This window comes from Eulemur rufifrons, chromosome 10 (assembly GCF_041146395.1).
Source record: "Eulemur rufifrons isolate Redbay chromosome 10, OSU_ERuf_1, whole genome shotgun sequence".
NCBI lineage: Eukaryota > Metazoa > Chordata > Mammalia > Primates > Lemuridae > Eulemur > Eulemur rufifrons.
Window position 1 is genome coordinate 1125883 of NC_090992.1, and position 23560 is coordinate 1149442.

At 56.2% G+C, this 23560-nt stretch overlaps 1 protein-coding gene across 2 annotated transcripts; it reads left to right on the forward strand.

Annotated features, from left to right (window-relative positions):
- Positions 1 to 255: 255 nt before the first annotated feature.
- On the forward strand, positions 256 to 23267 carry LOC138392869 (organic cation/carnitine transporter 2). 2 transcript variants are annotated; one of them, XM_069483599.1, is made up of 12 exons: positions 256 to 720; positions 3980 to 4000; positions 7788 to 7837; positions 7962 to 8084; positions 12025 to 12179; positions 13128 to 13299; positions 14456 to 14582; positions 16627 to 16727; positions 18643 to 18857; positions 20352 to 20534; positions 21488 to 21623; positions 21994 to 23267. In XM_069483599.1, the coding sequence occupies exons 1-12, from the start codon at positions 328 to 330 to the stop codon at positions 22079 to 22081; spliced, it is 1764 nt and encodes a 587-aa protein (XP_069339700.1). In that variant the 5' UTR covers positions 256 to 327; the 3' UTR covers positions 22082 to 23267. The 2 variants fall into 2 exon arrangements, with proteins under 2 accessions (XP_069339700.1, XP_069339701.1); XM_069483600.1 differs by lacking the exons at positions 3980 to 4000; positions 7788 to 7837 and having other exon boundaries at positions 7981 to 8084.
- The last annotated feature ends 293 nt before the right edge of the window (positions 23268 to 23560 follow it).

A 23560-nucleotide genomic window follows, 5' to 3' on the forward strand; every position in this document is an offset into this window, starting at 1 on the left:
GGCCTCCCCGGTCACCCCCTCACAGGCCCCGCCCGGCCCCAGGTGCTCGCGGGGGCCCGGCCTGCCCAGCTCCGCCCCCGCCGCGCCGCCCTGGCAGGGAGGCCCCGCGGCCCGGCCCGGCCCGGCCCTATGTAAGGCCGGCGCGGCGGCGGCAGGGGCGGCGGCAGGGGCGGCGGCGGCGGGAGCCGGGAGGACCCTGCGCGCGGCCTCGCTCGGCTCCTCGCGGACGCCCGGGCGGCGGCGGCCCCCGCGCACGCGCACAACGCTCCGCGCCCGCCCCCGCGCCCGCGCGCTCCTGCGACCCCGCTCCGCGCCGCAGAGGGCGGCATGCGGGACTACGACGAGGTGACCGCCTTCCTGGGCGAGTGGGGGCCCTTCCAGCGCCTCATCTTCTTCCTGCTCAGCGCCAGCATCGTCCCCAACGGCTTCAGCGGCATGTCGGCCGTGTTCCTGGCCGGGACCCCCGAGCACCGCTGCCGGGTGCCGGACGCCGCGAACCTGAGCAGCGCGTGGCGCAACCACAGTGTCCCGCTGCGGCTGCAGGACGGACGCATGGTGCCCCACAGCTGCCGCCGCTACCGGCTCGCCGCCATCGCCAACTTCTCGGCGCTCGGGCTGGAGCCGGGGCGCGACGTGGACCTGGAGCAGCTGGAGCAGGAGAGCTGCCTGGACGGCTGGGAGTTCAGCCGGGACGTCTACCTGTCCACCATCGTGACCGAGGTGGGTGCCCGCGCGGTCCCTGGGCACGCGCCCCCCTCCAGGTGCACGCTGGATGCTGTCACTCGGCTCCCTCTACACACAGCTCCCCGGTGACGGGTGTCCTCCGGCCAGGTGGCTCGGAGCCCTTTGCGAGGGGACTTCCAGCCAGAGCGTGCGGCTCGCAGCGCAGACCCGTCCGGCCTCCCCGGTGGCCGCATTGAAGAGGGAACCTAGAAGGCCCTGGTGGCCCCTGGGAGATGCCCCCAGCCCCTGAGGGGTCATTACTTCCTCTGGATGGAGTTGGGAGTGGCGAGCCAGGGCTTGGACCGAGGGGCTGTCACCGTTTTTCCTCCAGTGTCTTGGCATCTGTTGAGAAAAAGAGGAAAAAGGGGGGAAAAAAAAAAAGAGAGAAAAAGAGGAGTATTTCCTCTTTCCTAAACTTTTAAAGGAAGCATGTGTATAAAACTGCCTCTTCCCTCTTTTCTCCAGTTACTCCTTCCCCCACCCATCCTCAAGCCAAAATGACAATCTGCTCATGCCCTGGAAGAAATTGTTTGCCTTTTGCCCATGGCCAGTGGTCAGTCTTTTAGGATCCATGCGTCTGAAGACCTGTTCAGGGTGACTTGTTGACCTGGAACGTTTTCTAAGGTATTCTGTGACAAAGTCGTTGTCCAGATTTAGTTAAAGCGCTCAACCTTAGTTCATAGGGAGTGGGGGAGCCTTTCATGTTTCCCAGCCCCTTGGGTTTTCCTTTTGGGGGGCCCTGTCTGTCTCCTGGTGAGCCTGCTGGAGCTGGATGTATCAGGATGCTAATGGTGCGTGTACTTTCTGTCTTACTCAGATACTGGCACTCTAACTCCCGGGAGTTTCAGCTGACCTGGAGAAGCCGGGCAGTGACAGCTCTCCTGGATAGGCCCTGGGCCACCAGGTTCACCGAATGTCAGGGTGACGGGTTCGCAGGTTAGAGGTTTCCTGAGGGAGGAGGCCTCTCAGTGAGTCTGGGGTGTTCTGCGCAGCAGAATACGGAACTGCGGGCCCAGGTGCAACAGCAAGAGGATACCCAGCAGGAGGGCAGAGTCCCCAGGGGGAGAACTCAGGGGAGGGGGCCCCGGTCCATGGGTGCACAAAGAATTGAAACCTTCATTGTCTCCAATCCTGGGTCCTCGCCCCACAAGTGAATCTGTTACCTTCCTGGAAGCCAGTGAGAACCGAGGCGGAGGCTGTCCCTGGGGCTGCAGGCAGGAGCCATGGAGGAGAACATGAGACAGGAGTTCCAGCAAGTTCTAGTGACCGCAGAGAAGAGGAAGGCAGTGAAGTCAGAGCAGCTCATGGCATCTCCTGGGTTCTTACGCCGACCCCTGAGAATCCTCTTTGCTCCTGCCTGGCCGCCCCAATCTTGCCTTCGCTGACTAGCATTGATGCGCCGGCCCCCAGGGGCCAGCTGTGCCGGAGGGTCTGAGCCTCCCTTGCTGCCACTGTCAGTTTTCCGTTTTTTATATTCAGACCATCTATTTAGCTGTCTTTGCAGTTTCGTGAGCATTGTTTGCCCTTTCACCTACTTGCAGGTTGTCAGTCTTTGCAGGAAAGCAAGATTAATACTTTACTTAGCTCTGTTTCCGGATGTTGGAATGTCTGACTTTGAAAATTCAAAGCTACTTTTCCCTCTCAGGAGAACAGTTACTGTTGCAAACTGCTGCATCAACATTCTGATGGCTGTTTCTAAGGCCCATTTTCTTTCAACCCAGACCTGACTGCAGCTAGCCAGTCTCATGCCTGCTAACACCTCCAAGCCTGCCCTCTGCCCCAGATCGTGCATAGAGGTGTTTGGAAGTACAGTGGTATTGAATTCCTAGTCATATTTTTCTGTTTTTTTGTTTGTTTGTTTGTTTCGTTTCTTTTCTTTTCTTTTCTTTTTCTTTTTTTTTTTTTTTTGAGATAGGGGCTCACTCTACCAGGCTAGAGTACTGTGGTACAGTCATAGCTCCCTGCAGTCTTAAACTCCTGGGCTCAAGTGATCCTCTTGGCTCAGCCCTCCCGAGTAGCTGGGACTACAGGTGCACGCCACCATGCCCAGCTAATTTTTTAAATCATTTTTTGTAGAGGCAGGGGTCTTGCTACATTGCCCAGGCTGGTCTTGAACTCCTGGCCTCAAGAGATTCTCTTATCTCAGCCTCCCAAAGAGCTAGGATTACAGGCATGAGCTACCATATTTGGCCTCCTATTCATATTGTTCAGCCAAAGACTTGACTCTCAGGTCTCCTGTTTGGTTTTCTTTTCCCTTTGTTTAAGTTAAAATATATACGTGTAGTACTAAACTTTGTGGTAGCTTTAGATCTTTGCAACTTCCTCAATTCCTGACACAATGCTGGATCCAGAGGGAGGTTCTCAGGAAAATTTTTATTGACTGGCTCAATGAATAATTTAAGAAATCATCTCTAAAATTTGAGAACTGAAGAAAAACCAATGGTTTAATTCTTAGAAGGGAAATTTGGGAGTGGCCGAAAAGGATTGATAGGAATATTGTAAAGCAAATGTGATTTCCCACCCTGGTAACTGGGGCTTGGTGCTGTGTGGATCTGGAACAAGATGCTGAGATTGGCAGAAGGAAGGGACATTCCTTATGAGAGGAAAGAGGTTTGTGCTCCCATGTTCCGGGGATGGTTTGGTGGTCCACACGCTTCTAGGCTGGCCCCTCCGCTGGCCCTTCAGTCATGCCCGGGTGCTGGGCAGTCAGCCAGCCCGTCCTGCAGTGCTTCTCAGCCTGGACGGCCCCTCCTCTGGGAACTGGGCTGATTTCTCTGGTTGCCTAGGCTGCCCGCTTTTTGGTTTCACCGTAGCTCAGCCCAACGTATAGGCAGAAAGGTTCCTTTAGAAACTTTTTTTTTTTTTTTTTTAAGACACAGTCTCACTCTGTTGCCCAGGCTAGAGTGCCGTGGCGTCAGCCTAGCTCACGGCAACCTCAAACTCCTGGGCTCAAGCGATCCTCCTGCCTCAGCCTCCCGAGTAGCTGGCATGTGCCACCATGCCCGGCTAATTTTTTTTATTCTTAGTGGAGACGGGGTCTCGCTCTTGCTCAGGCTGGTGTGAAACCTCAAGCAATCCTCCCACCTCAGCCTCCCAGAGTGGCAGGATTACAGGCATGAGCCACTGCGCCTGGCATAGAAACTTCTAAGCTGGCACCGAGGATTCTGGGCGTCTTTAGCTGAGACCTGGCAGTCCTCTGCGTCACCTTGCTGCCTGCCCGTCTCTGCTTCCCAGAGCCGCCTGGCCCAGTCCTCAGCAGGACTCCCACTCACTCCCTGTTGTCCTGGACTAGCTGTTCTATCAGCCTTGTCTCAGGTGTAGATAGTCCTGGAAAATGGGAGAGCCCCCTCTGGTATCCACAGACCTGCCTGGAAGAATAGCCACAGCAACCTGGGAGCGCGGCCAGGGCTGAGTCTGGGCTGGAACAACCAGAGAGGCCTGGAGCTTGTCTGTGCCTTTGCTAACTTCTCTCACTTGGGAAGCGCGGACCCTCATCCCTGCCTTTGCGTCTTACGGAAAGTCAGAGAAGCCACTGGCTGGGCCCTGCAGGCCCCTGTACGTGACAAATCATAGTAGACACATCTGGCTATGAGCAGTCAGATTGAGCCCCTCTCTAGCTGGCTGAGAACTGTCACCCTGGGTCAGAGTTCTGACGGTTGACACAAAGCAAGGGGTCAGGGAACAAAGAAAATAAATGTATTCTAGAGATTGAAGTTTAGAGTTCATCGAGACTTTGGGCCGCCAGGCAAGGGCCAAGCCCAAAGGATACTATGATGTCGAAGGTTGACAACCTTTATATTTATCCGTTAATCACTCACCCGGGTACCAAACAGCTCCTGAGCCCCTCCTCTGTACAGGGCACTGCAGGCATTGTAGGGGATGTGACAGCAAGTACCTCTTTTCTTTGCACTGACAACCGTGAGGCAAGGATTCCCCGTTAATTGTAGCAGGCGGCAGGAGGAACTGTGTGTAGGAACACACGGCTGCGCAACACGCGGTATCTGCCAGTGCGTTGGAGCGTTGGCGTGGTCAGGCCAGGTGCATCTCGGGGGAGAACTTCTGCCTTATGGGCACAGACCTATTTCTTTTCCCTTCCAGCCTATTCACAGGTGAGAACATTTAGTCCCAGGGAGCCATCTTGTCTCTCTACTTCCCATAACCGAAATGCAGTGCTAATTATGTATGAGGTACAAGACGCACAATTCTCCCTCTTTTAAAAAAGTTTAACAGCTTTACTAAGACACAAGCTGCATAAAACCTGCATGTATCTGAAGTATGCAGTTTGAAGCGCTTGGCACGTATGTCTGTGCACCTGTGAAGCCATCACCACCTGAGAGGCACGTTTCTGATCGGAACCGAGTGCAGGCCTCTTGCCAGAGTCGCTCCCAGGTATTTCTCAGGTGGGACCTGCTTCTGTTAGGGTCTGAGATGCGAGAAATGACCACCTAAAGACCGAATTGAGCCAAATCAGGAGTCTTTATTAGCTGGCCAGTGACTACTCTCTGCTTTGCCCAAAGGCAGCACAGAGAGCAGCCGTGAGCCTTTGAGACAGAAAGTTTTTATATTGTAAGTTTGTGGGTGGACGATTACTAAGGCAGAGCAAGCAAGTGTACAGAAAGCCTTGAGTGAGCATTATATCATTGTCTTATCCTTGGTGTAACAGGATCTGGGCAGTTTGGACTCTGAGCCATATCTTGTTCATGCAAAACATGAGTGTCATAATAGCTTCACACAAAACGTGGGGGCTGTAATCATCTTACGCAGAACATGGGTGTTGTAGTCACTTAGGAATTTATGTGTTGGGGTAGCAAGCAGGAGCAAGCAGGTTTTACAGAAGCAGAATGGCAGATTAATGATTTTTCGGTGCAAAACTCAGACTGTAACACTTTCACAGCTCACCCCGCTGAGAGGTAACGACACTCGACCTGTGACCTGAGCCTTAACCCCACACGTTCACTTCTGACATTGATGCCTGTTGTCATCGGCTGGTGCAGCCCATCCCGTGTGCCGAGCGGAGGTGTCAATCACTAAGCTGCAGCTGCTTTAGTCTCAGCCGGGGAGCCCGGATCTCAGTGTGGAAACACCCCACTCTCAGGTTGCTGTGGCTCTGATTCCTCTGTGAGCACGTCAGGCAGAGGGTCCTTAGCCTGGACTCCGTGGGCTTCTCATCCCACCCCTTCTAAGGAGGGCTCAGGCCGTGCCTGGAGCCCGTGCAGTCCACCTGGTGGCCGGCAGGCGGGTGGCTGGACTGCTGGGTGGGACCGATCGGTGCCTGCCCTGTGTTCGTGTTTGAGACCTGTCACGTTTCCTGACCCGACTCACAGCCCCGCTGAGGCCGGTGGAAAACAAGTGTTAACACACGTTCGCTTTTGGAGGGCCCAGCGCCAGGCCCTGAGAGTTGTCAAGGACTGTGGGTGGTGGGTGGAGGACACGGTTCATCCAAGGGGGCACACGCTTGCCTAGACTAAGGACAGGCTGCACCAAGTGGGGAGGGTGGGGCTGAGGGGCCCCAAGGGACGCTCTGGTGCCTCTCGCAAGGTGAGCACTGTGGTCACCCTGTCCCCTGCAACCACAGAACTCACTGGGTCTCCGGCCTAGCCCATCCCTGGTGGTCCCCAGTCCTCATGACAGACCTATAGAGAAACGGCTACTGACCCTTTGTTTATTTTTTTTCACCTTTTTTGCTACAAAAGTAATACATGCTAGCTGGGAAATAGGTCCCGTCGTCCTCAAGAGTGGCCACAGCTGTAATCTGGCCCCTGACGCTCAGCCTGACAGCAGAGGCCATACCCCATCACCGACTCCCTCAGCTTTGTTCCCCCCGCCCGCACCCCCGGCTCTGACAGCCGCCTGCAGATGGCCTCTGCCCCAGGAGCACTCACCCCCTCCCGGAGAGGGGGTGCCTGGTGCGGCCACCTGGGGCCTCGGCAGCCGAGCGCTCCGTCTGTGATGCTCCGACACTCGCGACTGCTGGGCAGGGCTGGAGGTCACCGGCCCGCTCAGCCCGTGCAGGTGCCCGTCCCACGCGGAGAGCGGCAGCACGCCTGGCCGCAGGGCTCTCTGTGTCCAGCCCGAGGGCTGCCCTCCGACCCCTCCGAGGGTGCCCGGAGGCTGTGTGCACACCCTTGCCAGCAGGGCAGAGAAGCAGACTTGCCTTTCCCTGTGTCGCTGCTTTGTCCCAGGGAGCCGCTCGCTCTCCCTGGCCCTGCTCGTTACTCGGGCGCCAGCGGGCTCCGTGCAGGGCAGGCCAGCAGCCCGGCGCCAAGGCTCCGAGTTCCCAGGGGTGGCTGTTCATGTGAGAAGCCTGCAAAGGTTGTTACTTAGTGCCATCTCTCTGTTCTCGGAAACGTTTTTCTGGGAACCACCAAGTTTCTTGTTTTGGCTTGTTTCCTTCTTTCGGGCCGGTCTGGGGCTGGGGCAGCCTCTTGTCTGAGTGTCTGGCTGCTTCCCATGGCCCCTCCCCGGCAGACTCTCTTCCTGTCCACGGTAACTGCAGATGGAACCACACGCTGAGTGCTGGAAACCCAAGCAGTGCGGCCTCTTCCCTGCCCCAGTCCCTGTTTTACAAATGGAGAAATTAAGGCACGATATTGGTGGGAAGCGCTTGTCTGAAGCTGGACAACCGTTTAGAGTAGAAGCCAAAACCCAGTTTCCTAAGTCCCAGCTCAGAGCTTCCGGCTACAATTGGGCCTAGTGTTACTGGCGTGCAGCATCAGGGGTTCCAGCTCTAAATGTCACAAGAAGGATCCAGGGGTCGCTGGGCTAGAGTGGGAGCCCGAGCAGAGCGGAGGGAACAGGTCCAGACGGTGCAGCCTGGGCCCTCTGGCCTGTCCCCTGCTGGAGGCCTTGACCCCAGAGCCCTGCTCCAGAACCACTCCTGTGCCGCGATGGCCCGAGCCCCACCGAGCGAGGGCACCTGCCTCCTCCACAGCCCTGGGCTCTGCTCAGGATTCTGGGAGCGAGCACCAGCGGCCCTGCCTTCTCCTGGGTCGGCGTGTGGGCAGCACACTTGCCCCTGCCTGTGTCCCCGCCTCAAAGTGGAAGCGAGACAGTGAGGCCCACAGAGCTGTGACAACAGGGTGGGGACGGAGCCTGCTCTCTGCCTGACTGCCCGGTGAGGCACCACCTGCCTGGACGAGCTCACACACCGAGACCAAGCGGGGAAGCAGGACATTCCGGTTTCATTGTCTAGGAAGCCTTAAATTTAAAAATCTTTTTAGAAGAAGTGAGTGATGCAGCCCTTTGCTCCTCCTACAGTGGAACCTGGTGTGCGAGGACGACTGGAAGGCCCCGCTCACGATCTCCATGTTCTTCGTGGGAGTGCTGGTGGGCTCCTTCGTCTCGGGGCAGCTCTCGGACAGGTAAGGCTCTGCCTGCGGCCGTTTCCACCCGTTTCTCATCAGCAGGGGATTGTGTGATTCCAGAGCTCTCAGCTCAAGCACCATTCATGGCCTAAGGAACCCCCAGACCTGTGTTGTCATGCACGAAACGTTAGAGACTGTGTGGGAGCGTGTTTTGGGGAAAGGTCTGTAGCTGTCACGAAGTTCTCAGGAGGGTTCGTTATATCGTGTCTCCCGACTCTGCAGCTTCTAGGCCTGTCAAATAGGCCGTCAGCACGTCCCGGGCCACACTGGCGCCTGTGGGGACAGCCGCGGAGGCCGTGGGTCACTCGGCAGGGGCAGGCCCAGCGTCCCCCGGCCGACGGAGGCCTCCAGTGGAGACGTTCGGGGTGAGGACGTTCTGCGGCTGCAGGAGCAAAGCGGTTCTGCCCACGGCCCCGCCCGGCGATCCGTGTTCGCGTCTCTGGATTAGTGTCTGAGAAGGCTGTCCTCGTGAGACATTTAAATATGTGCGTTTCTCACTAGATTTGTCTTTCCCAGAGTGTCATCTAGTGATGTTTTTAAAAAAGAAAAGAAACCCCGCAGTTGCCAGTGAGCATTAAGGAGTTCCGTGGACCAAGACCACAGATCGACGATTCTAGCTGAGCCGAGACACCTGCCTCTTTGCAGGAAAAGCCTTCACTTCTGCAGATCGTTAACCTAGTAACCAGCATGGATGATTTATATTTATTTAACAAATACGTAGCACCTAACATGCACCAGATGCTGTTATAAGTACTATGTCGATTTTTAAAAAACATAATTTAATCCTCAACCCTGTGAAGTAGGAACTAATTCCCATTTTTCAGATGGGGAAAGTGAAATGGACGGGGTTAAATCACATGCCCAAGTGGCTTTCCCAGGGCGACCCCGCTGGCAAGGGGCAGAGTTAGGATTTGGACCCAGTTGGTTTTGTGTGGACTCCCATTCCAGGTCCTTGCTCTCCGGGAACGTGCGTTCTCGCGGGGTGGACGGAGGGAGCAGCTGGCTGAGGAGCTGGTCCTCACCCTCGGTTGTGTTGAGTGATGCGGAGAGGCGCAGGGTGAGAAGGGAGCGTCTAGCAGGGGGGTCAGGGCAGACACCCCGACAAGGTGAAGCGGACGCTGAGGGTAGAAATCAGCGAGCTAAAGGGGTGGGAGAGGGAAGAGCGTCCCGGCAGGGAGAACAGCACGTGCTGAAGCCCAGACTGGAGGGCAGGCGGACGGGAAAGGTCCACCGTGGCGGAGAGCGGAGAGCGCGGTGGACGGGGGCAGTGAGTCGCAGGGGCAGGAGCAGAGGGCCGGGCAGGGCTTCGCGTTCACCGTTATGAGTCTGCACTGCAGCCAAGAGCAGCGGGAGCTACTGAGGGCTTTTTATTATTTTTTCTTTTCTTTTTTTTTTTTTTCTTACTGATGCTGGTAATCTAACTCGGCGGTTCTCAAAACGTAATTCTCAGACCCCATTGAGGGCTTTTTAAAGTGAGAGTGTGACAAGCAGATTTGTATTTTTTAAAAGATGGTTTGAAACCTTTTGGAGAAACGACTGAAGGAAGCAGAAGGGGCTGCGGAGACCAATGAAGAGGCCACCACGGTGGTCCGTGTAGGATGGCCGTGTCCCTAGGCTGAGGGTGGCGGAGAGGGACAGGAAGGGTCTGGGCGAAATCCGGGCTTGCTGATGGACGGGATGTGGGAAGAGGGAGGAAGGTTCTGGGCCTGCATAACCAGATCAATAACAATGCCCTTCTCTGGGATGGAGAACTGGGGAGAACCGTGTTCGTAGGAGAAGGTGCCCTGTCTGTCGTGCCCCTCCGGCCACGGCGGGAGTCTCTTCTCCAAGTCTGAGCCTCCCTCCCCTACCCCACGCCCCTCCTGACCACACAGCTGACTTAGAGTCCCTCGTCTACACCACCCCGGTACCTGTGACTTTCCTTCATCGCACCTGCCAGAAATTGGTCGATAAAAGGTGTCATCACGGGGCTGATGTTGATCTCCGCCACTGCCTGAGTATCCCTGGAAGCCTGGTCCCTGGACTTTTCATCCTTCATTGCTAACAACTGTTTTCCTCCTCTCCGTGTCCCGTTGATGACCTTCCCTGACTGCTCCATTCCCCACCCTCACCCCTGTTGGGAAAGCTGCCTCCGTCGTGTTCCTCGTGGACCTGGCTCAGTGTGCAGTTGCATGTTCAGTAGTGTGGTGGTTTGATTCAAATGTGATTCGAGCCAGGCACGGTGGCTCACGCCTGTAATCCCAGCACTTTGGGAGGATTGCTGGAGGCCAGGAGTTCAAGACCACCCAGGACAGGATAGCGAGACTCCATCTCTACAAAAAAATTTAAAAATTAGGTGGGGTGGTGGGTGCCTGTACTCCCAGCTACTGGGGAGGCTGAGGCAGGAGAATCTTTTTAGCCCAGGAGTTTGAGGCTGCAGTGAGCTTCTGATTGTGCCACTGCACTCTAGCCTGGGCAACAGAGTAGGACCCTCTTCAAAAAAACCATTTTTTTAATTAAAAAATAAATAAAATGTGATTCATGTCTGCTTTACAAACTGTATGGTAAACTCTTTGAGGGCAGAGATAGCATCTTTATTTAGAGATCTTTCCAGTACCTGCTATAATAGATGCTCAATAAACATTCATTGAGCAAAGGTGGTGTCAGCCAGGCTTGGCCAAATTCAAGCTGAGTCTGTTGCTTCCCACGAGATTGACGTCTTCCTCCTGCGTGTGACACTCTTTAAAACAAAACAAACCGGATGTATTTATTTTTATTTTAAAATGATCACAGCTACAGAAAACCACACAGAACAATTGTGTGTGGCTTCATGAATTCTTCCAGAGAAATAACCTTATAACCACCACCAGGCCATGCAATAGAACTTTGCTGTCCACCAAGTAGCCCTGTCCCTGAGCCCCGTCCCAATTACGACATCCTCCCTTTTCCCCTGTAAGTAGCCACTAGGCTGACTCTTAAAATAATCACTTCCTTATAAGTTTGTAGTTTTATCATCCAAATGTACATCCTTGGCACAGTTTAATCTCGCCCACTTAAAATATCTGATGTCCTGGCCGGGCGCTGTGGCTCACGCCTGTAATCCCAGCACTCTGGAAGGCTGAGGCGGGAGGATCGTTTGAGCTCAGGAGTTCGAGACCAGCCTGAGCAAGAGTGAGACCCCATCTTTACTAAAAAAAAAATGGAAAGAAATTAGCTGGACAGCTAAAAATATATATAGAAAAAATTAGCCGGGCATGGTGGTGCACGCCTGTAGTCCCAGCTGCTCGGGAGGCTGAGACAGGAGGATTGCTTGAGCCCAGGAGTTTGAGGTTGCTGTGAGCTAGGCTGACGCCACAGCACTCACTCTAGCCTGGGCAACAGAGTGAGACTCTGTCTCAAAAAAAAAATAAATAAATAAATAAACTGTAAGGCAGAGAAAGGGATGGAAGGAGAATCTATAAAGTGGACTAAAAGACATCAAATATATACATAGATTTTTTTAGTAGAGATGGGGTCTCGCTCTTGCTCAGGCTGGTCTCGAACTCCTGAGCTCAAACGATCCGCCCACCTCGGCCTCCCAGAGTGCTAGGATTACAGGCGTGAGCCACCGCGCCCGGCCTCTGCCTTACAGTTTATCTGCTGAAGAACCGTGGGCCGTGCCTTGGCCTCCCAAAGTGCTAGGTTTACAGGTGTGAGCCACTGCACCCGCCCCGATTCTTTTTTAAAAATATTATAAATGTCTGGATTTAAGCATAATTGTGGCACTGCTTTTGCGGTGACCCCGTGCCCGGACCGCACATTCGTCATGGGGAGTGACGGCCTGGCGAGAACAAGACTGGCGCCTGGCGGCACTGTCCACTCCCCTCCCCGAATGGATCTGGGGGTGGCCCCTCTGGGTGGAGCCCCTTCTCGCTGCCTTTTTCCAGCTGATTCCCTGTCACTCTCCTTCCCTCCCCAGGTTTGGTCGGAAGAAAGTGCTGTTTGCTACCATGGGCATGCAGACGGGCTTCAGCTTCCTGCAGGTCTTCTCACAGAGCTTTGAGATGTTTATCGTGCTGTTTGTCCTCGTGGGCATGGGCCAGATCTCCAACTACGTGGCCGCGTTTGTCCTGGGTATGGCCGTCGGGTTGGAGTTGAGTGCTCAGTCCTGCGTCTCGCCATCGTCCCACCACCTGCCCTTCCGGAGACAGCTGTGATGGCCCTCGAGGGAGGCTGGTCTCCAGCAAAGCCGCCGCAGCGTCCTGGCGAACCCTGTTTACAGGCAGGGAAACTGAGCTGGACAGCTGACCAGCCTTGGGTCCCCAGCGGGGTGACAGCCTGACTTCTGATTTCCAGCTCTTTTCTGGCCTCCAGAGTGTGGCACTTTGATGGCCATTTCACTGGGGGTCCCCAGAGATCATCCGTTTTAAAAAGGGCCTGGCGCTGCCCAGGACTGGGGTAGCTGGGAGAGCGGAGGCTGGAGTGAGAAGGGCCAGCTGGCAGGCGCCCAGGAAGAGACGGCTGTGTCTACAGGGCGCTGCGGCTGGTGGTATCTACAGATGAGAGCAAATACTCAGAAGGCACACCGCAGGGCTTTGGCTCAGACCTTTGCCAGCCGTGTGTCACTGAAGGTTGCCAGTGTCACTACTTGGAGGAGTCTGACTCCAGTTAGGAAGGTCTCTGGGTTCCTTGGGTTGTATTGTTGAAAGGATTATTTTTTTCTTTTCACACTTAAGAGCATATTTCTTCCTTGAAGGCTATTAGTCAGCATGGGTGGCATTAGTAATGACTCCACCTTTAGTGAATCCTTCCTCACGTGAGGATTCAAGGAGGCCTCGTTGGGCATCGTCAGCACACGGCTCAGGGACGTGGTGAGATTTTCACCACCCTCACAGTGGTGAGGGGCCCCGGGAGTGGGTGAGACCAGTCTGGGTTCAGAATCCCCTCCCCTCCCTGGGGCTTGGGAGCCCAGAGATAGTGCTGGGTGTTTCCTTGTCTGTGTGTTGGAAATAACCGCAGAAGATGAGTAAGGAAATAACCCAGATTAAAATGCTAACTCGACTCCTCCCCTGTATTGAACAGGTACCGAGATTCTCAGCAAGTCCGTCCGGATCGTGTTCTGCACGCTGGGCGTCTGCATATTCTACGCGTTCGGCTACATGGTGCTGCCGCTGTTCGCTTACTTCATCCGAGACTGGCGGATGCTGCTGCTGGCGCTGACGGTGCCCGGGGTGCTGTGCGTGGCGCTCTGGTGGTGAGTGCGGCCCCGGCCCCGCGGCGCCCGCAGGGTGGCATCTGCCTGGCCCGCGCTAGAGGGCAGCAGCAACCCGCAGATCCCGGCCCGAGACAGGAAGTGTAGATTATTTATAAGTGGTTTCAGAATGTCGTCTCTGCACTCCAAACAACCAAAACAAAACAGAGTCCCAGGACACCAGCAGACTTGTTCTCAGCCCAGTGCTGTGTTGGTGCAAGTACAGGGAGAAGAAAAAGGAGCTGTGAGCAGACGGGGTCCAGTGTGGCCTCAGGAAGTTCCCAAGCCTAGGGCAAGGCAGCGCCGGCCTAGGCTCTGGCTGTGCGTTGCTGAGGCTCCTGCCACAGGCACTGGGGGGGAGCGGGCCCCACAGTGAGGGTCCTTGGTGGCTGCTTGGTGGGGGGTGGGGGGGGTGGGGCAGGCCCCACCTGTGCCTCCAAGACAGAGGCCGTTCTGTACCTACAGGGAACTCAGCAGAGGCGCCCAGGTGGGAATCAGCCCTTGCAGGTGGGGAAGGGGAGGTCACTGGCCCGTGTAGAGCAGAGAGCATTCGGGGACAGTGGGAGAGGACGCAGCACGTCACCACCAGGTGGGAGGTACCTGGTCACAGCGAGGTAGAAAATATCCTCCAAGACTGGAAGCACTTGGGCGCTTTGACAACACACTGTGTTAGGCAGAGAGCCTGGCAAATCTGTCGGGTAGATCGGGGTGGGGTGAGGAGAACGCAGGCCAAGAGGCCAGCGCAGAAGCTCCTGTGGATGCCGGGGACAGAGAGCGGGTGGAGTGGGGTCTGGGCTGGCCCGAGACATCGCAGAAGCTGGATTGAGGAGCCCGCCTTGCCCCTGACTCCCCAGAGCCCGCCCGGGGCACCCCCACTCTTTGGAAACAGAGGTGGCCGGCGTGGGGACCCCGTCAGGGTGTGCGGGGCCCTCCAGGTTCTGTGCCCTGCAGTGCACGACAGAGCTCACACTTGGGGTTGTTGCTGAGTGTGGACCATCTCTCTGCCTCTGGCCTGTGGGCACCAAACATTCCACAGACCCAGCTCTGGTTCTGAGCCTCGTTTCTCCTTCCAGTTGTGCGGTATGTGCGCAGCTGCGGGGCGGGGGCCTCACTGGGGTGCTCCTGGGGGGGCCTCACTGGGGTGCTCCTGTGCTTCCAGGTTCATCCCTGAGTCCCCGCGATGGCTCATCTCTCAGGGACGATTTGAAGAGGCCGAGGTGATCATCCGCAGAGCGGCGAAGGTCAATGGCACGGCCGCCCCCGCCACCATCTTTGACCCGAGTGAGGTAAGCCCAGGTGGGAGTGGTGGGGGGGCCGTGGGGGCCACGGTTTGAGGGCAGAGGCACCCAGCCCTGCCCTCCGCTCACGGGAGCCGAGCCCCCTCCCCGCGGGACCCCCGGCTGCCCCCACGGCAGGCCCTGGTACAATCCTGACATCAAGGAATAGGTTACAACTGCCCGACTCTTCACTTTTCCCATGGGTTTTAGGTTTTCCTGCTTTATTAACTTCCTTTCTAAACAATCTTAGGTTTTACCATTATTTTTAATAATAAGCACCTTTTATGAGCCATAGGCCTTTCAGAAAGTCAGCATTTCGGGAAGTCATCGTTTCTTTGCCTAAGGTAGTTTGTCATCTTAGAAAGACGGTCCGGACTGTGACAAGTACAGCACAGATGGACTCGGAGGTGTTCGGTCCCTTCCCACCCTCACGTGGCCAGCTGTCCCCTGTCATCTCGGAGCAGGTCCTGCCGGACCCTCAGCTCTGCCCTGTCCTGGCTCTGCCTGCAACCCTGCTCTGCCTGTTCCCGCTCCTGCTCTGCCTTCCCGCTCCCTCTCCTCCTGCTCTTCCTTCCCGCTCCCTCTCCTCCTGCTCTGCCTTCCCGCTCCCTCTCCTCCTGCTTTCCCTTCCCGCTCCCTCTCCTCCTGCTCTGCCTTCCCGCTCCCTCTCCTCCTGCTCTTCCTTCCCGCTCCCTCTCCTCCTGCTTTCCCTTCCCACTCCCTCTCCTCCTGCTCTGCCTTCCCGTCCCCTCTCCTCCTGCTCTGCCTTCCCGCTCCCTCTCCTCCTGCTCTGCCTTCCAGCTCGTTCTCCTCCTGCTCTGCCTTCCCGCTCCCTCTCCTCCTGCTCTGCCTTCCCGCTCCCTCTCCTCCTGCTTTCCCTTCCCGCTCCCTCTCCTCCTGCTTTCCCTTCCCGTCCCCTCTCCTCCTGCTTTCCCTTCCCGTCCCCTCTCCTCCTGCTTTCCCTTCCCGTCCCCTCTCCTCCTGCTTTCCCTTCCCGTCCCCTCTCCTCCGGCTCTTCCTTCCCGCTCCCTCTCCTCCGGCCCTCCCTGCAGCGGTTTCCCTCCGTCTTGTGACGGTGAGGAGAGGTCGCAGCTGTCAGAGCCATTGCTGTGGTGCCAGGATGTGTCTCTGGCCTGACGGGAAGACCAGGCCCCGGCCGTGGGAGCAGCCACAGCCGGCATGTTAGGGACACTCGGGGCTTGGGAGAGAGGCCACGGTCAGCCCTGCTGGCTTCCCAGGGAAGGGGCCGCCCCACCACGACGGGCACTGGGCTCGCAGGCCAGCGCTGCCGTGCAAAGGTCAGGCGGGTGGTGGACGCTCTCGAGTGAGGGGTCAGTTTGGGTCATCCCACGGGCCGCACTGGCATCGTCGGGGAATTGAGGCTATTGCAGGGGATCCTGTAAGTCCGAAGTTGACCTTGCGTTGAACCTGCTGACTCGGGAATAGCCAGTGCCAAGCCGGTTTGCTTAAGAAAGCAACATCAGTGTGTTTGGACGTGTGGTTTATTAACGGCCTTGGCTGTGCCGAATTTCATAGGAAGTCACTGTGGGTGAAGCTCAGGTCAATTTTCCTGTTTTTCTATTTGAATATTTTCTCCCTGGAAGCGGACCAGTAACTACTTGGTATAAGGACTCAAAACATTAACTTTTAAAAAAAGATCAGATCAGTAAAGTCCACAGCCAGTTCCTCTCTCTGACCCAGAAGGCGGGAGCCAGGCTGGGCAGGAAAGTGCAGAGGCCGCCTTGGAACCGGGCGGGCGCGCCGGCAGGACGGGCCCAGCGGTGCCTGGGGAGCCCAAAGTGGGGACCGGCCGCCTGCTTTTCCTTCTCGCTCTTGTTCGCCCTGATTGGTTATTGACGAGGCCCAGGGAAGCTTTCGGCAGCCCAAACGCAGCCACTGCACTCACCATTCTTTTCAAGGAAGAAACGTATGACACCCCCCAGCTCTGAGGTGCAGGCGGCTAAGACACCGGGGTTTCCAGTGTGTTACTTGTTGTGTGCGCCGAGTCTCTGGCCTCCCTCCTTCCCGCACGCTTATCGTTTCGTTCCCGCAGTTACAAGACCTGAGCTCCAAGAAGCAGCCGTCCCACAGCATCCTGGACCTGCTGCGGACCCGGAACATCCGGATCATCACGATCATGTCCATCATTCTGTGGTGCGTAGGTCAGACCTGCCCGAGGCTTCTGGACGGAGCCTCTGAAAGTGGCCCCTGGGCCTCGCGCTTACAGACGTGCCTCAGAGCAGGACCGAAGGCCTGTGTGGTCAGAAGGTCAAAGGGGTGTGTCTTGGGATGAATGGAGGACATGGCATGTCACAGTTCTTAATGTGACGGAACCTCAGGAAAGGAAATGAAAACTGTGGTGGAGGCTGTCTGGGAAGATATGGGATTCCTGGGGTCTCTCCATGTCCCAAGGTGAATCCTTATTCCCTTTGGGTCCTTGTTTAGTTGTTCCTGTCCCTTAGCCCGTCCTGCCCAGTCACAGACAGCGGCTAAGAAGGATCTGAGTGGCCTGTCATCCTAGCACTCTAGGAGGCCAAGGCGGGAGGATCGCTTGAGCTCAGGAGTTCAAGCCCAGCCTGAGCAAGAGCGAGACCCCCGTCTCTACTAAAAATAGAAAGAAATTATCTGGACAACTAAAAATATATAGAAAAAATTATCCGGGCATGGTGGCGCATGCCTGTAGTCCCAGCTATCCGGGAGGCTGAGGCAGGAGGATCGCTTGAGCCCAGGAGTTTGAGGTTGCTGTGAGCGAGGCTGACGCCGCGGCACTCTAGCCCGGGCAACAGAGCGAGACTCTGTCAAAAAAAAAAAAAAAAAAAGAAGGATCTGAGTGAAGACACCATGTCCGTTAGGCTGCAGAAGCCGCTAAGTGCTTTCCGGAAGTGGGACATGCTCCTTCTGGGACATTCGGAGTCAAGGCCACGGCCTAGTTGTCCTCGCCGGGGTCCCTCTCACAGGGTGTCTCGCAGTGGGTTGGGAAGGGTCTGTGAGTTACCAGAGACAGCTGTTACCCAGGTAGCGTGTGCTCAGTGGCCAGACCCTGGGGACTGTGGGTGACTCCCCGAGCCTGCCGGGCGAGTGTGATAAGGCAGGTGAGGAGGGCAGACTTGGTCTCTCGTCCAGCTGTGGGGCACTGGGGGTTTTGTGCGTTGCCCATCGCCGAGGAGCGGTCCAGGATCCCGTAGGGCCGTGCCCCCTCCCCGAGTCTGCGCCAAGCCAGGGCCAGCTCGCAGCCTGCACCACAGACGTGCCGCTGCCCTGCGTCACCCGCTGCGGCTCACCCAGACTCCTCCCCTGCCCTGGGGTTCCCAGGGACTCCGGTACGTACTCTTTATCTTCGTCATGCCAGCTGCATTTTCAACCTGCCGATGAGTCAAAAACATTCTAATCCATAAAGATCCGGTTTGCCAAAGAGTGTGGGTCATCAGCCGAGAGAATGACTACTGGGGACAGCCCAGGCCAGGGGCACTGCAGGTGTGCGGACAAGGGACAGCCTGGCCCAGTGCCGGGAGTTCCCTCTCTTCTCCGTGGGGATGTGGGGTTGGTGTCAGCTGCCTCTGACCGGCCGCTGCCTGGCCGGGCGCCACAGATAGTCTTTGACCAAATGTTGTCCCTTGTTTTGTCTCATCCCTCCAATCCTACCACACGTCACTTGATGCCCGCCTCCTCACGCATTCCCTGGCTCCTTCGCAGTTGCTGGGTTTGGGGGCGTTCGCAGGGCAGGGAAGCAGGCTTCGGTAAATGCTTTGGCTTAGGATTTCTGAAGCCAAAAGGCGGGTAGGAGTTTTTTCAGTGAAGTGAGTCTGTCTGAATTATAAAAGCTTTTCTGCTGCGACACTTGCTACGTGGGATGCTGTGGCAGTCCCCAGCGCGGAGGTCACACTGCGCCGCGTGGGCCAGGAGGGTACCCTTTGCTCTGTGAAGTAGGACGCACGGTCAAAGCTGCTGCCGCCTTCCCGTTCTCTGCTTGAAGAGTGGAGTGGGATTTACTGAAATAGTCGCCGCTGTTTAGGTTGGCGGAGACGCGGATACTGCGTTTCCAGCTTGTTTCTTCTGCGCTCTGTTTCAGGATGACCATCTCAGTGGGCTACTTTGGGCTTTCCCTCGACACTCCTAACCTGCATGGGGACGTCTATCTGAACTGCTTCCTTTCGGCAGTGGTTGAAGTCCCAGCGTACGTGTTGGCCTGGCTGCTGCTGCGGCACCTGCCCCGGCGCTACTCCATGGCCACCGCCCTGTTCCTGGGTGGCAGTGTCCTCCTCTTCGTGCAGCTGGTGCCCCCAGGTAGGGACCATGTGCATCTGCGGTCTTGGGTCTCACTGAGTCACTCATTCTCTGCCAGCCTGTCTTCCCCACTTAATGAAGAGAACAGAATCTAGCCCGGCACAGCTCCCGTGCCCATATGCTTACTTGGCCTAAGAATGGAGAGAAAGTGCCTCTTGAGACCAGAACACTCCGGATGGCCGGGGCTTCGGGGTGCGGGAGAAGCAACACGGGGGCTGTGGGTGAATTTTACTCCATACCCAAGTTACTGTGTTCATCTTTGTTTTCCACTCCAGAATAAGGAGGAAGAAAGAGCCATCCCCGTTCCTTTTTTCCTGCCCTGTCTTATTTATTCCTTCAGCAAATAGCTGTGCGGTGCCCGCTGCAGGCACCGCGCTTGGTGCTCGCAGTGCAGAGGGAGAGAAGCCAGCGGAGCCCCAGGCCCTCAGAGCTTGCTCCCTGGTCGGGAAGACCAACAGCAAACAAGTAAATAAAATGCTTAAAATAGTGCGGATTGCGCTACCTTCTGTGGATAAAAACGAAGGGCAGTGGGGAGCTAGTTTACATGAAGTCGTCACAGACAAAGTGCCTAGACAGGAGCAGTTCAGCGGAAACATACATGAAGTGACAGAGAAAACCATGGAAAAGTCTAGGAGAACGTTCAGGAATAGGACAGCAAGGCAGTGACCCTGAGCGGGAACGACCCGGCCGTCTGAGGAGGAAGAGGGAGCTAGTTAGGAGAGAGGGACGCCCAGGCCACGAGCAGGATCTTATTTCTAAAACCGTCTTGGTGTCGCACAGACGGATGGGAGGGGCCACTTCTGACAATTTACAGCACAGCCAGTGGCCCCCTCCGCCTGGCACTGTGCCCAGAGCCCCCGGTGTGCCCACGGATTTGGAAGCCTCTGGTGGTCTTGGGCCTCTCAGGTGGGGCACACTGCACAGGGACAGCCCTGGGGGTGTGGCAGAACAAGCCGGAAATGACGTAGCCGGGTCACAGTGAGCTCAGAGTGACCCTCGGTCACAGGGAGAAGGACAGACGGGAGGATCGTCCCGATGATGCTCTGAGCTCTCTGAGGTCTGAGTAGTATGAAAAACATGAAATGAGTTAGAAGTGGATTCTCCACTCATCTAAAATCCATTAGTTGATCCCACGGTGCCTGTGTTGTGAGGGTCTGGGGCGGCAGCTGACTCCCGGGCGGACACGTCTTGAATGACGTCTGGACGGGAAAGCAGGGCGGGCGGCTGGGGAGCGTGCTCTGGTGGTCTCCAGGCTGCGGGAAGTCCTCACCTAGCCGCGGCCCCGCCTCCGTCAGTCCTCAGCGTGGGGGGAAGTCTCGGCTGCGGGGCTGTCCCACGACAGGAAGTTATATGCACTCACCCCCCGCACCCCACCCCCCCGCCAAAAAAGGATTGGGGAGAAGTACGTTTGCTCAGGCAAAACAGAAATGGATCTCTGAGTGGCAGCGTGCCCGGGTTGGTGCCCACTCCTGCCTTCTTTCCTTTGCTCTCCAGACTTGTATTATCTGGCTACGGGCCTGGTGATGGTGGGCAAGTTCGGCGTCACGGCTGCCTTTTCCATGGTCTACGTGTACACGGCCGAGCTGTACCCCACGGTGGTCAGAAACATGGGCGTGGGCGTCAGCTCCACAGCGTCGCGCCTGGGCAGCATCCTGTCTCCCTACTTCGTGTACCTTGGTGAGAGCCGTGGGCAGGGGCACGCGGGGGCCGTGGGGGGGCTTTCGTGTGCGTGGAGATAGCATGTTCGTAAGAAAACAGGCACGCGCAGCCATCGTGCGGGACCTGTAGCTGGGCAGGTTCTTCCCCGAGTGCGCTGTCGGGGAGACAGTCTCTTTCAGATGGAAAACAACCGATACACTAGCCAGACATCGATGAGAAAATTAGAAGGTTTTGTTTCTGTTTCGGCCGTCCCAGGCCTTCCACCAGAGACCCGGTCCTTCACCCTCAGAAACTACACAGCAGCTTAGGGAGCCAGGGTGTTTAGTTGGAGAAATTTCTTGGAATCAGCGTTTAAAAGGAACAGGAGGGGAGAGCTGTCCATCCAGGGGGATGACGGTGGGGATCGTTCCCACTGGAGCACCATGCAGCGGGCTCACGTTGCGTGAAGATCTGCCTCGTGCCGTTTTGTCTAGCAGGGCCCCCGTTGGTTCTTCCCAAACCACATCCTCACGGCACTGCCGTCCCCTGCACGTCCCCAGCCGGGACGGCTCTGTGGAGGGTGGCGCCTGCCCCGAGTACCCAGAGAGCTTTGTGGACACAGCAAACAGATCTGACAAGCAGCCTGTCTAGCCTGCAGGCAAATCAAACGGGCTGTGACACATCTACAGAGGTGGCAGAGTTATTCCTGTCCCTGGCCCAGTACTTTGAGTTCCTTGGAAACCCAACATTGGGACATAGGAGTGATCCTCGTGTCTCGGCTCCTGTCCTGCCCCTCAGGGCACTGCTGGACCTCCGGGCCCCCCCGCCGGCTCTCGGTTCTGAAGCCAGATTCCAGTCTGGCGTCTCAGCCTGTGGGCGGTGCTGAGGCTGAGAAGGACGGTGACCCTTATGGAGTCCCGGGAGCATAAGGGACGGAGAGAGAGACCAGGTCTAACCGCAGCCTGGGCTGGGCTCTGTCTGCTTCGCCGCAGGGGCCTATGACCGCTTCCTGCCCTACATCCTGATGGGAAGCCTGACCATCCTGACCGCCATCCTCACCCTGTTTCTCCCGGAGAGCTTCGGCACCCCACTCCCAGACACCATCGACCAGATGCTAAGGGTCAAAGGGTAAGACGGCCTCTTCTTCACGGCGGTGACGCCCTGGGCATGGGCCTGGCCAGGTCTCAGGACCCCTCGTGGTAGAGCCTCCCGCAGACTCACGAGTGCCGTGGACTAGTTTGGCCATCAGAGGGTTGTGAATAGCAAGGCGCACACAGCCTGTGCTCTCTGACCCGATCCCGTGTGGACCTGCCGCCGCGCACGTCTCCATGGCGACAGCAGCTCTGGATGACGCCGGGGCAGGGAGGAATATTTCAGAATCTGCTGTGTGATGTTTTTTCCCCCAGTGGAGACATCCTCAGTTCTTGGTTGTTTATTTGAGACTGGCAGGCATCTTTTTAAGATTTGTTACTAACATTTGTTTTGCCTGTTTTTATAGAATAAAATACAAGCAGACTCCAGGTCACACGAGGATGCTAAGAGATGGCGAAGAAAGCCCCGTAATCCTTAAAAGCACGGGCTTCTAACGCAGCTTCCGGTAGGCGAGGAACGTAAGAGGAAAGACGGTGTCTCGTCCCAAACAGCTGTGCAGACACTGAGCCCTTCAGTGACAAAGGTCTCTGCTGTTCCTTCTCTTACCTGTGTCTGGCTCGCTGGTGGGTGGCCGCCGGACGCAAGGCCGCGTGGAGCCCGAGAGCACCACCTTCCTCTGGGGACGCCAGGCTGCCTGCAGACAGCTTCAGCCCGGCCCTAACCGGTGTGATGGTGGACCCGACGCCTCCTGAGGAGTTAGCTATTCACTAGAACCAGTGGGATTGGGAAGAATATGAGAAGAATCTGCTAAATTTACATTTTCATTTTAGATAACTTGAAAAGACCCCTAACAATACTGCAGGTCTGAGTCCCCCCACACCCTTCCTTCTAATGGTGACCTTTAGAGGAAAAGAAATAGGTTCACAGGAAGTTTGATTTCTCACCTTTCCTCAGTTACCAATGACATTAACTAGGACTGTGGCTGCCCAGGGCAGGAGAGCACAGGTCTGGGGCAGTGAGCAGGTGCAGAATACGGGCAAGTGCGTTGATGTGTGAGCTCTTGGCCACCAGTGTGGCCGCCGGGCGGATTTGTTCCCATCTGACCCAAGCCTGGGCTGCTGTAAATCAGACCTCCTCACTGCTGTGCTTCTTGGCTATGGTTTGGAGGAAGTTTATCAGTGAGAAAGAGAGACAAGCAACTTTGTCTTTCCTCTCAAGACTGTAATGGGTTTTGTTTTGTTATTTTATTTGTTGTTGTCATGTCTTTTTCTCCTTAAGTTATTTGCCCTTCGGAATAGACTTGAGGAAGGCTGGTTCCTTAGCCTCCTGGTTTGTGTCTTTTTCTTTCTTTCTTTCTTTTGTTTTTCTTTTTTAAGAGACAGGGTTTTACTCTGTTGCTCAGGCTGGAGTGCAGTGGTGGCATCATCACAGCTCACTGCAGCCTCAAACTCCTGGCCTCAAGCGATCCTCCTGCCTCAGCCTCCCGAGTAGCTGGGACTACAGGCATGCGCCACCATGCCTGGCTAATTTTTTTTATTTTTATTTTTTGTGAAGATGAGATCTTACTGTGTTTCCCAGGCTGGTCTCGAACTCCTGGCCTCAAGTAATCCTCCCACCTCGGCCTCCCAAGGTACTGGGATTACAGGCATGAGCCACTGCGCCTGGACTGTGTCTTTTTTTTTTTTTACCCAAAATCACTCTGGCAATGGTCTGCAGTTGTCACCGGTGTAAGGCCTTTCCAGTTTTGTCCTCTGGCACTTCTTTGAGTGCCAAAAATAATGTCACTGCGTGTATTCCTTTTGTGATGCCTAATCAGGGGGAAAAAATTATAAAGAAATTTAAATTGTGTTCACAGTCTCTCAGAGCTGCTCACTGCAGCCACGTCACACTATGGGGAGACGTTTTGTGTTCAGGAGTTGCCTTCTCTTTGCTGATCGTGTTACCATGGTACTGCTAAAGCGTGTGCTCCAGTT

Bases quoted from the DNA above. Each gene is read 5' to 3' on its own strand.
- LOC138392869 (XM_069483599.1), top strand. From the start codon at position 328: ATGCGGGACTACGACGAGGTGACCGCCTTCCTGGGCGAGTGGGGGCCC. The intron at 721-3,979 runs GTGGGTGCCCGC...CCCAGTCCTCAG, and splicing joins TGTCCACCATCGTGACCGAG to CAGGACTCCCACTCACTCCC. The intron at 13,300-14,455 runs GTGAGTGCGGCC...CTGTGCTTCCAG, and splicing joins CTGTGCGTGGCGCTCTGGTG to GTTCATCCCTGAGTCCCCGC.